Here is a 16,117-nt window from a genome sequence, read left to right on the forward strand (position 1 = left end):
TAGTGCCAAATCCCAACATCAGCACTCATCAACTAAGGCAGTATTTGTTTGCCTGAAATTTTATAAACTTTTGCTGTTTTGTATTCTGTTACCCTTTAAAAATATTTCTGTATTTAATGAGTTACTCCATCATTTTACTAGAGATTAAAGCTGAAGCTGCCAAAAGTTGCCAGAATATTTCTTTTTAGCCTAAGAAGTTCACTGTTTACATATTTCCTCAACTGTACCTGACCTCTTAGAATATTCTTTTTCATGTCTCTCAAAGGATTTTATATTCTTCCCCCACTATTTCTAGGACTTTTTTCTTTTCCCAAACAGGAATTAAAACTAACCAGATGAGCCTATTGTAGTTTCTTACAAATCCAGCATTCAGAAATTTTATTCCTAAACTAAGAACTATTAGTCTTAGGGAAAATGAAGATGACTAAGATGACACCTTCTTCAACTGGAAAAATGTTTTCATAATAATTAGATTCAGAGGTCACTAGGCTATTTTCAGCAACCCTCTCCCTCCAAAAATGCTTTTAGCAAGTTATTTACCATTTTAAAATGTAACTACTGCCCCAAAAAAATGGGAGGAAGGGAAGAACATTAAGTAGAATTAAACTGGTTATAAACATACATCTGAATCAGAAAAAAAAATCTAATGTAAAGATACACAGTTTGAATTAGTTGAATCATAACTGAAAAAAACTTCAACTTAAGCTTTTGTTTTAAAAATAGACACTTATTCTAACATAGATACATAGTTATAGACATATTATTTTTCACTATCTTTCCCTAACATGAGGAATCATATATATGTAACACTTAGTACCAAATGGAGAAAAATTCTGGGGAAGTATGATAGATTTAAAACAAGGGGAACAGGGTTTTTAAAGCATAGGCTTTACATAGAGACAGAAAGTAGAATGGTGGTTTCCAGGGACTGGGGGAGGGTGAGAATGGAGAGAGTTACTGTGTAATGGGTACAGAGTTTCAGTGTGGGAAAATGAAAAAATTCTGAGCTGGATGGTGGAGATGGTTGCAAAATAATGTGAATATACTTAATACCAATGAACTGTACACATAAAAATGGTAAAAATGGTAAATTTCATGTTATCTATATTTTACCACAAAAAATTTTTTTAAAAAAGCACAAGTTTTGAGTCAAACAGACTTGGGTTCAAATCCCAGTTCTGACTTTTACTGGCTGTGTGACCTTGGGAAGTTTCTTAACATAAGTCTCTATTTTGTTGCTGAAAATGGAGATATTAAAGGCTAAGAAAGATTAAGTGTAGTGTTTGTACAGACTTTTACATACTGGCCCATAGATGGAAGCTTATATACTTGAGACAGGTATCATTTTATACTATTTAGATTCTATCATCTAAACACTGACCCTCCTCAAAAAGTTTGCTAAGAGATATAAATTTAAAGTAATAGTAATAGCTATTTCTAATATTAGTTCATAGCTATTGAACATACCAGGGACTTTACATACTGATTTCATTTAATACGTAAACTACTCAAGGTTGCAAGTGTGATACTACTTAAAATGCTCTATACTGTCAATTTCTTGGGCATGGTCTGGTTTTCTCATATCTGTGCAAAATGGCATCCTGGGCTTCCCTCTGTCTGAGTAATGCTTACTATACTGTACTGTAACACAGACTCTCAACCTCATCAGACTGAGATCTTTACTGGTACGACTGTGTTTTCATTCACTCAACAAATCTAACTGAACAAATGGTGAATGAAACAGGCATGGTCCCTTATCATGGAATTTATGGTCTAATGAGGTGAACAACATTAAACAATCAATAAAGAAGTAGCTAGGTACTTAGAAACCGCAGTATATGCTATAAAGGAAAAGAACAGAAGACTGACAATAATGAAAGCTAATTTCAGTTGGTAGGAAGAGGGCCTCTTGAAGAATTGTTTTATTAATCTATATCCCCAATGTAAAGCACATTGCTGGTACAGAGATATTACTCAATGAATATATAATGAATGAACAGACTGATGCTCAGGAAAACTTACCAGTAGGAGTGGTTACTAGCTTAGTTGTCATAATTGCACCATTACTGCTAACCACCATGATAGGGGAATTGCTACTAGTGGGCAGAGTTGCTGTCACTGGTTTGGGTAAGATTTTACTTGGTTGAACTTGTTGTGTGATGATTTTAACACCTGTGAAAGAAGAAAAGATAACTCTCAGTACAAATTACTTTAAAAAAACATGTGCCTTGTACCAACCCAAGAGGGCAGCAGTACTCAGTCTTGCCTAAATTAGAGAAGCTTTTCATACTGATGAAGCTCCTTAAACTTCTATTCCTCAAATTCTTATTTTCCCGAATTTCTCTTTCAGGAATACAGTTAAAACATTACAGAAGCTATTAACAAGTTCTCAAAGAAAAATTTTTTAAACAATGATCATGTCATGTAAGAGATGTCAAACCAAATTAGCCATTGACCTGAATTTCTATAAGACGAATAACCTGTTCCATGCAAATACTTGGGATGAAAGGATTAGGATAAAAAATAAAATGTTAATGTAGTTTTTTAATATATTCCCAACTACACCAATGATTTCCCCAACCTCTTAAGTTATAAAGGCTGTTGAAACCTATGAAGACCAAGAATATTTTATTTTTTAACTTTCATTTTTAAATTGACTTCTTTTAAAAGTATTTTTAATACTGTCAAATATAAAATAAAGGATACACTATTATTGAATATATGTAAAATATTCATGTGGATAAGAATTTGAAGGCAGTATGTAAACACAAAAATAAAAATGTTAGGAGATGTGATGTTATGACTTTCTTTACATTTTCAAAATTTTTACTTAAATGTTGTAATTGTAACAATGACTTTCCAAATGTAAAATGTCCATTTAAGAGAAATCTCTCATGCTAACTAGAAATTAAAGTACTAATAATTGTTAACTGGAAATTTTTGGTAACAACACTAATTCTCTGAAACAATTAACTGGATAAATGTATTGCCAAACAACTAAAAATTTTATTTCTTTTTTAGATGCCAAAATTTAAAAACACAGGAAACTCAATCAAAATGAAAATACAACATGTCAAAATAAGTGGTATGCACTTAACACAGTGCTGTGAGAAATTAACAACTTATTTATGTGTATGTAGATACAAGTGCTAAAAGCTTAGAGAAAAGAAAATGTCTTAACTCAGTAATCTACGTTCCTACCTCAAGGAACTAGAAAAGCAAAGTAAACCCAAAGCAAACTGAAGGAAGGAAATAATAAAGATAATGAAATTGAAAAAAATAATGATTAAAAAGACCAATGAAACAAAAACCTAGTTTTTAAAAACATTCAATAAAACTGATACACCTCCAGCTACTCTCACAAGACAGAGAAGATACAAACCACCAGTATCAGGAAACAGAGGATGTTACAGCCATTAAAAGGTAATAAGAGATTACACCTAACAACTTCTCATACATTTTCAACAATTTAGAACTATTCTCAATTCCTTGAGAACCATAAATTACCAAAACTCAACCAAGATGAAACAGATAACCTGACTAGTCCTACATACATTATAGAAACTAAATTCATAATTTAAAAGCTCCCCCCCAAAAAAAATCTCTAGGTGCAGATGTTTTCATTGTAGAACTCTACCAAATATTTAAAGAATCAACACCAATTTTATACAACCTCTTCCAAATGACAGAAAAGGAAGAAGTATTTCCAAACTCATTTTATGAGGTATTACCCTTATACTAAAACCAAACACAGTACAGAAAAATACACTATAGACCATTATCTGCCAGAAACAGGACACAAGAATTCTCAACAAAATGTTAACAAAGTAAGTCCAATAATGTATACAAAGTATTCTCCAACATGTCCAAGGTGGATTTATTTCAGATAAACAAGAGTAGCTCAAAGAAAATCAATCAATGTAATCCACATATCAATAGACTACACAAGAAAAACATAACCATACAGATAAACAAAGAAAAAGAATTTGCCAAAATCTAACACCCATTTTTCTTGGAAAAAACTCCCAGAAAACTAAGAATGGAGGGAAACTTCCTCAACTTCATAGAAAGCATCTACAAAAAACCAACTGCTGACATAATACTTAAAGGTGAAAGTATGAATATTTTCTCCTTCACAGTGAGAATAAGACAAGGATGTCAGCTCACTCTACTCTTACTCAAGACAGCACTGGAAGTTCTAGCACATCAAAGACAAGAAAAAGAAATAAAAGGCATAACAGATTGGAAAGGAAGAAATAAAACCATCCTTATTTACAGATGGCACAATTGTCTACATAGAAAAATCCCAAGGAATTCATGAAAATACTCACAGACCTGGTAAGTTATCTTACCAATGTCAGAGACTACAACATCAACACCATTTCTATGTAACAATGAACATGTGGAAATTGAAATTAAAATCGTAAGTCCATTAACAATCACTCCAAGAAAGTGAAATACTTAGGAATAAATCTAATAAAACACATACAGAATTTGTATGCTGAAAAACTGTAAAACACTGATGAAAGAAGTCAAGACCTAAATAAATGCAGATACATGCTGTGTTCATGGCCTGGAAGACTCAACAAGACATTAATTCTCCCCTAACTGATCCTATAGGTTTAATGCAACTCCTAGGAAAATCCCAACATGGTTTTAGTACACACAGACAGGCTTCATCTTATGTTTATACGGAAAGGCAACAGAAGTAGAATAGCTAAAATAATTATGAAACAGAATAATGGAGTGGAAGAAGTCACTCTATCTGATGTTAGAGCTTACTACATACCTACAGTAATCAAAACAGTTGGTATTAATAGAGAGAGAGACATATAGATCACTGGAACAAATGGAACCTAGAAATAAAACCCACACAAATATACCCTGAATTTAACAAAGATGCCAAAGCAATTCAATGGAGTTTGATAGTCTTTTCCATAAACGATGCTAAAGCAATATATCCAAAGGCAAAAAAATTAACCTCAACCTAAACCTTATACAAAAATTAACTCAAAATAGACCACAGACTTAAATGTAAAAAATAAAACTATAAAACTTTCAGGAAAAAAAGGAGAAAAACTATAGGACCTAGGGCTAAGCAAGTTTTTGGTTTCTTTGACTTGAAACCAAAAGCATGATCCATAAAAGGAAAAACTGATAAACTGAACTTCATCAAAATCTGTATTAGGGAACAACCAGCTCTATTACTGGGATTTTATTAATAACATATTCCTCCCCTAACAATGATAGATTTCTGAAAGCAGTCACGGCATAAGACTGCAAATGAGAAATTTAAAACTTATGGGAAAAACAGGGTTAAAGGATTGAGATTTTGAGTAAACGTGAAAAGCTTTCATAAGCATTTTTACACGAAATAAAAAAGAATCCAAGCAACACAGTATATAATATCATACAGCCTTTATTAGCCATAGCAGATTTTGTATAATTAACCACACCCTCCTTACTAATGTTTTAGTGTGTCTCTCACCCCTGCTGTTCCAAAGAGATGATGAAAAATCCATTTTCAGAATAAGACAAGAATGCCCACTCCTGCCACTTTTATTCAACACAGTACTAGATGTCTTAGCCAAGAGCAATTATGCAAGAAAAAGAAATAAAAGGTGTCCAAACCAGAAAAGAAGTAAAACTGTCTCTATTTGCAGGTGACATATTATATATAGAAAGCCCTAAGACTCCACCAAAAAACTATCAGAATAAACAAATTCAGTAAAGTTCTAAGATACAAAACCAATATGAAGATCAGTTGTGTCCCTATATCCTAATAATGAACTATCAGAAAGAGAAATGAAGAATACAGTCCCATTTACAACTGCATAAAAAAATAATAATAAATTACAATTGCATAAAAAAATAAATAACCAAGGAGATGAAAGACCTGTATACTAAAAGCTATGACACTGATGAAAGAAAGTAAACAAATGGAAAGACATTCCATGTCGTGGATTAGAAGAATTAATACTGTTAAAATATCCATACTACTAACCAAAGCAATCTACAGATCCAATGCAATCCCTTCAAAATTCCAGTGGCATTTTTCACAGAAATAGAACAAACAATCCTACAACTTGGAACCACAAAAGACCCCAAACAGCCAAGGTGATGTTGAGAAAGAACAAAGCTGGAGGCATCACACATCCTGATTTCAAACTATGTTACAAAGCTATAGTAATCGAAATAGTATGGTATTGGCATAAAAACACATACTTAGATCAACGGAACAGAACAGAGACCCCAGAAATAAACCCCCACATATATGGTCAACTCATTTATGACAAAGGAGCAGGAATGCAAAATGAGAAATGAGAGCCTCTTCAAAAAATGGTGCTAGAAAAACTGGACAGCTACATGCAAGACTGAAACTAGACCACCACTTTACACCATACACAAAAATCAACTCAAATGGAATAAAGACTTGAACATAAGCCCTGAAACATAAACCTGAAACATAAACTCCTAGAAGAAAACATTGTGGGTAAGCTCCTTGACATCAGTCTTTTTGTATTTAACACCAAAAGCAAAGCAACAAAAGCAATAATAAACAAGTGAAACTACATCAAATTAGAAAGCTTCTACTCAGCAAAGGAAATCATCAACAAAATGAAAAGGCAATCTTTGGAATGAGAGAAAATATTTGCAAATCATAAAGCTGATAAGGGGTTAATATCCAAAATATATAAAGAAGTCATACAATTCAACAGTAAAAAAACAACATGATTAAAAACTGGGCAGAAGATCTGAATAGACAATGTTCCAAAGAAGACATACAAATGTCCAAAAGGCATGTGAAAAGATGCTCCATATCACTTACCATCAGGGAAATGCAAATCAAAACCACAATCAAATATCACCTACCTGTGAGAATGGGTATATCAAGAAGACTAAAAACGTTGGTGAGAATATGGAGAAAGGGGAACCCTCATACACTGTTAGTGGGAATATAAATTGGTACAGCCACTATGGAAAAAAGTATAAAGGTTTCTCAAAAAATTAAAAATGAAACTGTCATGTGATCCAGCAATTCCACCTCTGGGTATTTATCTGATGGAAATGAAAACTGTATCTCAAAAAGATATTTCCACCAACATCATTTACAACAGCCAAAACATGTAAGGAACCTAAGTATCCATCAATGGTTGAATGGATAAAGAAAATGTGATACACACACACACATGCACACAGGAATGTTACTAAGATAAAAAGGTAAGAAATCCTGCCATATGCAGCAACATGGATAGACCCTGAGGGCATTATGCTAAATGAAGTAAGTCAGACAGAGAAAGACAAATACTATATGATAACACTCATACGTAGAATCTTAAAAAAGAAAAAAGAAAAAAACTCATAATACAGAGACCAGAATGGTGGTTGCCAGAGGCATGGCCTAGGCTTTAGCTGAAATGTGTGAAGGTGGTCAAAAGTTTTCTAGTTATAAATAAGATAAATGAGATAAATAATGTACACCATGTTAACTATAGTTAATACTGTATTGTATATTTGTAAGTTGCTTAGAAAATGAATCTTAAGAATTCTCAAGAAAAAACAATTTGTAACTGTGTGGTGATGGATGTTAACTGAATGTATTACAGTAATCATTTTGCAGTATATACATATATCAAAACATGCTGTACACATAAAACTAATACAATGTTGTTTGTCAATTATATCAAAAAATAATAAAATGTTCCTATCAAAAAACAAAACAGAACTGAAAATGCCAGCATCTCCCAAATTCCTGTTCTACCACCAAAAACAGTCCAGGTTCATTAGAAGAAAAAAAATCCATTTTCTTTCCTTAAAAGATATTATGTTAAAATGCTTTTTAATTTCCTTTTAATTCAATACTTTTATAATTTGATAACTTACAGTAACTGATTCCTGCCTCTGAATTCCCACTGTGGAGATATTTTCAACAAACTGTTCAAACCACAAATTTCTTCACTACCCCCAATGTCCTATAATCTGATCACCTCTGCCCATGACAATTTTATACCAAATTTATTACATAGCCCTCTAACACAAGACTCCCCAGACTACTTTTTCCATTGCCCACTTCCCACAGTCCTGATGGCCCCAGAGTATAGTTCTAAAATCTTCCTCAGCTTTGCTTCTTCAACTTCCTTTACCTCTCCCTAGAGTTCACTGAAAATTACTCTTCCTGCTGTGCAGGCTGCTTTTTGTCCCTTTTCTATTCCCAAGCTCCAGTTCTCTTTATATAAGTATTTCCAACAGGAGAGCCTCAAAATATACTTTAGAACTAAAACTCTAGTGCTTGAGGAAAATGGATGTAAATCTATATATATTAGCAATCTTCTGAGAACTGGTGATTGGGGGAAGAATCACCATACCTTGTAAACATTTTCCAGTTACCTGATTCCTGTTTGATTTGAATGGTAGGCTTGATACCAGGTAGCAAAGGAGACTGCTGAGGCTGTTGCTGATGAGATATGGGAGAAGGCTGGGCCACCTGCTGCTGCGTCTGTTGCTGCACTTGATGTAACTGTTGCTTAGGAGATGGCTGATGCTGTTTCGGAAACTGTGCGAGAATCTGAGTTGGGGCACCCACTAAGCTTTTGGGAGAAGGAAGTCTGGTTGATGCCACTTTGATTGCTGAAGTAGATACACCTGCAGAACAGTAAGGGAAAAGAGAAATTAACAGTAAAGCATAATAAAAGTTACTTCTAGTTACTGTAGTTAATGATGATTTAAAGACTAGGTAAGTCAATAAAACCAGTGACTTTATTAAACATCTACTAAGTGTTGGATATAACGTGTAGTATTTTACAAGTTTAATTTATTATCTAAGTCCTCAAACTTTGCAAGGGAGGTATCACTGTTATCACACTCAAAAAAATTGATTTTCCCTTAGTAAAGCATTAGAATGAAAGAAATAAAGCACCAGGCAGGATGTTTTCACACATCTCTCAATAGATTTTCTGTTAGAAAATGTACATTCTCAATGTGAGTAATATAAAAACAGAACAAACTAAGTTCTGAATCTTATTTGCAATATAATTTTTCAAATATTACTTTTCACATTCTAATGAGCACATTTAAACGCAGCCATTAGATAAAATAATTCATACTGAAACATTCATCTTTTGAACTATTTAGCATGGCAAAGTAGCTTTTCTATATCTAATTTCCAAAAATCTATAAATTAAATTCATTCCTTGAGAACTCTAACTGGGTCATTAAATAATCATGTGAAAAGTTACAAGTGAGTATATTCAATATATCCACAGCAAAAAAATTCTGATGATATAAGGCTTTAAGACATTTCTTTTCAGTGCAACACTATTAGCAAGCATACATATCTAAGGAGTAACAATAACTTCCACTAAAGATATATGACTCTGAGAGAAATTCTTCCCTCTTCCAGATTTTTCATCAGCACTCTTCTTATAATTCATCAACATCACAACAGGACTATTTCCTGTAAATGAATTAATATTCATAACAGAAGAACATGGAACATAACTCACCATTATCAACTTTCTGAGTACTGCTAAAACAATGAAAACAAACTGATAAAATAATAGCCTAATTATCAAGTTCTTAGACTATTTTATACCTTTCTTGACCACACTCCCATATGACAATTACACTGCATTAAGTAGAATTGTTAAATATCATGTTCTTATGTAAAATGTTTCTGGAGGATGATAAAAATGGAGAAGAAACCTTAAGAAGTCACTCTGACTCTCTGGGCCTCTGCTTCCCCATTTGTTAAATTTTCCATGTCCTACAAGTCTCTAAGGGTGAATCAGTAAAAGCACAGATTGAAGAATACTTTGAGAGGAGACAAAAGGGGTAGTCAGAATCACCTGGAGAGCTTACAAATATGACTTACACATTCTCCCGCCTCCCCCATCCCTGAACACTAACTAGTACTATGGTGACATGTATGTGCAATAGTGCTTAGCTTAGTTGTGCTGACCTAGATTATCTCTGGAGCCCCTTTCAACACCAACATTTTATAATTCAATGAGTATACAGTGTTATATAAGAGAAAGATGCTATTTTTAAACTATTAAAAGCTTTAAGCTCTATACCACATTCATTACAAACTCTTGTATTAATTGAGGTAAATTATCACATGGGTAACTCTCAAATTAAACTATTTTTTCCATATATTTTATATAGGAAAAGTATCTGATGTAAAAGCACTCTGGCTAACTTTAGAATCAGAGAATTGTGTTCCGATCAGGCATTCAACACATAAACACGTAACAGCTAGATGATCTGATTCAAGTACTTAATCTCTCTGAAAATTTGTTCATTCAATAAAAACTTGCTGAACACATATTTCATGCTAGATTCTTGGGAAACTATTTTGTACCCATGAAACAGTCCCTACCTCAGAAAGGTTAGAGGACAAGACAATCAAATGATCACACAAACCTATCATTTTAAACTGCAATAACTGCTTTTTGTTTTCACAAGTAAAAGGTCCTCTTCCTTCTGCCCTTCACTTCCCAAGTAATTCAGTACTAAAACCATCAGTTGCATAAAGCAATATGGACAACCAGAGGCTAAGCATAAGAGTGGCCACACATGGGAGTCAAAGTCCAACTAGGATGAAAATGTCCACACTGGGATAGCTCAGGAGACAGCAATGTGTGTAAAATTAGAGCCCAAGTAAGATAAAGAGGGGTTCTATGAGTGTGAACCATCTATCTCAGGGTCTCAAAGCTTGAGAGGGAGGGCCACAGAAAGGGATGGCTAGAGTGGCATCAGAGTCCAAACCAGGTGAAGAGTACTTCTGGGTAAAGGGTGGCCTGCCACAGGCATCAGGGCACCCATGCAAAAGGGTGACGTAGGGAGGGTGTCAGAACTCAGGTAGAATTCTGCAGCAGGTAGGAGTCTGTAAGATGTCAGAGCCTCAGTAGAGTAAGGAAAGCATGTACACAGAGGTGAGGGCAATGGAAGCAACAGTGACAGGCTGGCTATATCTGGGGGACTAATGAAGTAAATATGTGTATGAAAGGTAACAGAAGCTAGTTTTTTTAGTATCAAAGAAGGGAAGGGAAAAAACTAGAATTCAGTAGTCCTTGACTGAAATTGGACGTATCAGTATGAACAGATAATTTTCAACATATAGAAATAAATATAAATGTAAATATATGAGAGTCTGTATAAATGTACATGCAGGTACACACACACACACACACACACACACACCTTAGCATTAGCATATCTAGCTCCTAGCTTCTGGCTTCAAATTATCCCTTTCACTAAAAGGAATCAGGGCTTCTTGGAGAAATGGCTGATTTCAGGGATGGATTAGGGAAAGTCCAAGAAGAGCTTGGTAAATATAAAATAATTTTCCCCCTTCTTTTGTAATTTAAAAGAAAACTGACTGTTTAAAGCAAAAATAATAAAAATGTAATGTGGGGGTTATAATATACACAATTAAAATGTATGACAACTATGACATAAGGATGAAAAGAAATAAAAGTATATTATTCTAAGATTCTAATATGATATGGAAAGTGGTATATTACTTGAAGACAGACTGTTATAAATCACAAATACATACTGTAAGCTCCAAAGCTGAGTTTTTAACCAAAGGCAATTTTGCCTGCCCTTGCAATCACTGAAGACATTTTTTATTATCATGAGAGGGGTACACTATTAGTATTCAGTAAGTAGAGGCCAGGAATGGCTGAACATCCTATAAGGCACAAAGCCCCTCAAAACAAATAATTATGTAGTCCAAAATGTCTGTAAGTGGAGAATAAGAACCCTACTCTAGAGCAACTATTTTAAAAAAAAGTATAAGCTAATAAAAGCCAGCAGAAGAAATAAAATGGGATCCTTAAAGAAAAGAAGAAACTCAATAAATCCAAAAGAAGATGGGAAAAGAGGGATAAAGAAACAAAGAACAGAGATGACAAATAAAAAGCAATTATCAAGATAGCAGACTTAAATTCAATCATATTGATTATTATGTTTAATAGAAATGGACTAAACACTTCAACTAAAAGGCAGAGATGGTCAAATTGGATAAAAAAGTAAGACCTAACTACACAGTGCTCATAAGAGGTGCATTTTAAAAACAAAGGGGTTCAAAGTAAAAGGATGAAAAAAGATATGTCATGTAAACACTATCGGTAAGAAAGCTGGGGTGGCTACATTAATATCAGAAAAGGCAGACTTCAAAACAAGGAGTATTACCAAAGAAAAAGAGCAATGTTTCATAATGAAAAGCAGCTCAAGTCATAAAGAAGATACAATAATCCTAAATTTGTGTGTACCTAATAACACAGCTCAAAATACATGAGACAAAAGTTGACAATTAAAAGGAGAAATGGATAAAGCCACAATTAGAGATGGAAATTTTTATATTCCTCCCTCAGTAACTGATATAAGACAAAGATAAAAAAGAAGGTTAATTTGAACAATTCTATGAGCCAATTTAATCTCACTGACATGCAGAAAACCAAATGAAAAGTCAACTGTTCTACAGCCACTTATTAGATAATCTAAATCAGCATATACTCTTGGTTGCCTGCCCAATTTTCTTTCTCCTCTGCCCTTCCTTCTTTCTAAGGAAACACCATTTTTTCCTACAAAGGATCTACCTTCCAGGGCACTGGCATGTAAATTAGAGGAGGCTGTCCCCAAGCCAGTCCTGGAGGGTAATTCCTGATTGGCCCAAGCCAGTCATAGTCACCCCATTCCTCTTGCTAGGGACATGTTTAGGCTAGAGTATATGACACAGTTTTGGCCAACAAAACATGAAGGGAATTTTCTCCTGGGGACTTCTAGGAAAGGCATTCTCTTTTCTAAGAGACCCAGAGAAGGAGACTGTCTCTTCTTCCTATACCTATTGTCATATCTGAATGTGATAACACGAAACTGCTACATTCATCTTGCAACTATGATGGGAGTTACCTGAGAAAAAAACTGATAAACCAAGAGAAGCATAAGAAAAATGAAAAGAAACTCCGTGATGTCTCCAGTGAGCTACTATGTAACTGAAGTTTATTGTTAAAAACTAATCACTCGGTCAATGCAGATTTATGTAAAGTCACTCAGCTTTTTATTGCATTTTGCAATTCAATTAAGATATTAACAATCCAGGGGTTTTGTAACAAATTTTAAACATTTGAATGCCCAGAATATAGGCCCCTGTGAATACCACTGAAACACATCCACCAGTCCATATTTGGAAGAATTATATATAGTTGAGGATATAATGATAATTTTGAACAAATCTGAAATACATAGTTTTGAGTTTTATCATAAGCCTTAGACAAAGAATGAAGCCCAAAGACATCAAAAAACAAAGTCATGTAAATGAAGGGGAAAGGAGACACATAACTATAAGATTATTACCTGTACTTTGTCTTATACCCACAGAGATTAAAGAAAAAAATTATGTATTAAACAACTGGCTAAATAATACACCATTTAAAAAATTTTTAATCCCAGAAATTATGTCCCCACCCTCCTTTTTTTGTAAACAGGAGGAAAATAATAGTGGACACATTCCAGTGAAATATTCCAAGATGATACAGTTTAGGGAGCTGAAACTGGCATTTAACAAACTCTCAAAAAAATTTCAACCTTTTGATTTGGTGACCCTGCTCTTGAGAGTTGGTTCTGAGAAAGAGAGGGTTCAAATTCACAAAGATGTTTGCTGTAGTTAAATCTATAATACCAAAACCTGGAAATATTTCAAATATCCAACACTGAGGGGATAATTTAATAAATTATACAATAGTAATAGAAAATAGTACTGAAAATAGCTAAGATAATTACAGAAAAATAGGAGAATGTTCCATGAGAAAGTATGATACCAAATGGAATACACACTTTTATTCCAAATAAAAAATAGTATTCACGTGGTTATAAAGGTAATAATATATAAAATGGAAAGTGCTACTGTGACAGAGAAGTGGGATTACTGATAAGCTTTGTTCTCTATTTTTCTCTAAAGTTATTTAATCCTTTCAGGTTATTATAACTACTTAATAATTATAATTTATGTATTATTATTTAATACCTGTAAATTTTTTAAAACGTGGATGCTAAATGAGGACCACATTTGAAGTAATAGGTTTGAGGGATTTATAAGGACAGGATCAAACAGAAATGGAAGTGAGGAACTGCATTCGGGGCCAGCCTAAAGTAAACACATATGGTGAAAGAAACAGGAGTATTAGTGGATACAATGTAAATGGAAGCAACATGTTACTTCCGTTGAAGTGGGTCATGTTGGGACAATAAAAGGTTAGCAGAAGACTGTCACAGTATTGAGTAAATAATTCATGAAGTCCATAAAAGAATATGAGAAGAATGAGATAAAAGAAAATTTCTCCCACTAAAGGAAGAAAAAAAACAACAGCAACAGGATTTATCTGAGAAACAGAATAAAAAGAAGGTCACAGTAATCAACCTAAGTAATGAATAAGAGCCCAGTCTTTGGTTAATGAGGAATATAAAGTCACATGGATTTAAGAGATAATAAAAAAATCTATTCACAGCTTATAGTCTGATAAACCTGCAATCTAGAGGGAAAAAATGGAGGAATCAAATTTGAAGAAGCAGTCATCTAAAATTATTTCCTCTATACACACAAAGCACATTTCAACTATCACTTTTTTCTGTATTACCAGCACCAGATTTATAATCACATAATTAAAAATTATCCCTTCCAAACATTAAAGTGCACAGCAGTGTATATGCAAGAAAAAGGAAGAGTATATAATATATACATTGCTTGTATGTTAAAAAATGGAAGGATAAATAAAAAATGAATTAAAGAAAAACAAGGATACCTTTCAGAGGACAAAACAGGGTGTAAGAATTGTAGATCAAAGGTAAACTATCAAAAAAGAAAAAGAAAAAAAGACCTCTCAAACACACCTTGTTTTGTGGATTTGACTTTGGAACTATTAAATATTTTACATAATTATACATAAAATTAAGTCAAAAAAATTTTAATTGCAATCCATGCCCAGATTGCAGTGACTGAAACACCATTTCTCACTAAGAAAACAAGGCTCCTTGAAGCGATGTCTTATTGCAAATCTGGGGCAGAAAATATAAAAGATGAACCTGGAACATCTCGCCATACTATAATACAAGGAAGTTATTAAAGACTAATGTGGTGGTATCAAAAGAATTTAGGAGGCAACTTGAAGATGCTCCCAGTGGAATGGATGGGAAAATCTGAGCACCAATGAGTATCTGCAACAGACTGGAAAACATCAAAAATCTTAATGATATGGGGAATAAAACCTCATTACTAAACTGACTCATTATCTGAAAGCATCTAAATAAAGGGAAATCAACAGGAATTTATCTTGCTTTTCCGTTATGAATTGAACCTCAGAGTAAAGAATTGTAACAAGGGAAAGTTCTATTTTAAGAATTGCAGCTAATTCAAAGACCTGAATCTAAGTCATGAAACCATAAAACTCTTAGAAGAAAACGTAGGCAAAAATCTTTTGAATATAAACATGAGCAAATTTTTCATGAACATATCTCCTTGGGCAAGGGAAACAAAAGCAAAAATGAACAAGTGGGACTATAGCAAACTAAAAAGCTTCTGTACAGCAAAGGACACCATCAGTAGAACAAAAAGGCATCCTCCAGTATGAGAGAATATATTCATAAATGACATATCCAATAAGGGGTTTACATCCAAAATACATAAAGAGCTCATGCACATCAACAACCAAAAAAAACCAAATAACCCAATTAAAAAATGGACAGAGAATCTGAACAGACACTTCTCCAAAGAAGAAATTCAGATGGCCAGCAGGCACAGGAAAAGATGCTCCACATCACTAATCATCAGAGAATTGCAAATTAAAACCACAATGAGATATCACCTCACACCAGTTAGGATGGCTACCATCCAAAAGACAAACAACAACAAATGCTGGTGAGGATGTGGAGAAAGGGGAACCCTCCTACACTGCTGGTGGGAATGTAAATTAGTTCAACCATTGTGGAAAGCAGTATGGAGGTTCCTCAAAATAGAAATACCATTTGACCTGGGAATTCCACTCCTAGCAATTCACCCTAAGAAAACAGGATCACAGATTCAAAAAGACATACGCACCTCTATGTTTATCGCAGC

At 33.8% G+C, this 16,117-nt stretch overlaps 1 protein-coding gene across 11 annotated transcripts in view; it reads right to left on the reverse strand.

Annotated features, from left to right (window-relative positions):
• The window catches only part of EMSY (EMSY transcriptional repressor, BRCA2 interacting), an 88,569-nt gene that overhangs the window by 31,724 nt on the left and 40,728 nt on the right, over nucleotides 1–16,117 (reverse strand). For all 11 annotated transcript variants that reach the window (XM_036895400.2, XM_036895399.2, XM_036895396.2 and 8 more), the window contains 2 exons: nucleotides 8,389–8,643; nucleotides 2,023–2,172 (listed from right to left, as the gene is read on the reverse strand). In XM_036895400.2, coding sequence (XP_036751295.2) covers nucleotides 2,023–2,172; nucleotides 8,389–8,643 — 405 coding nt within the window. The remainder of the gene's footprint in view (nucleotides 1–2,022; nucleotides 2,173–8,388; nucleotides 8,644–16,117) is intronic.

Source organism: Manis pentadactyla, chromosome 9, assembly GCF_030020395.1.
Source record: "Manis pentadactyla isolate mManPen7 chromosome 9, mManPen7.hap1, whole genome shotgun sequence".
Taxonomy (NCBI): Eukaryota; Metazoa; Chordata; class Mammalia; order Pholidota; family Manidae; genus Manis; species Manis pentadactyla.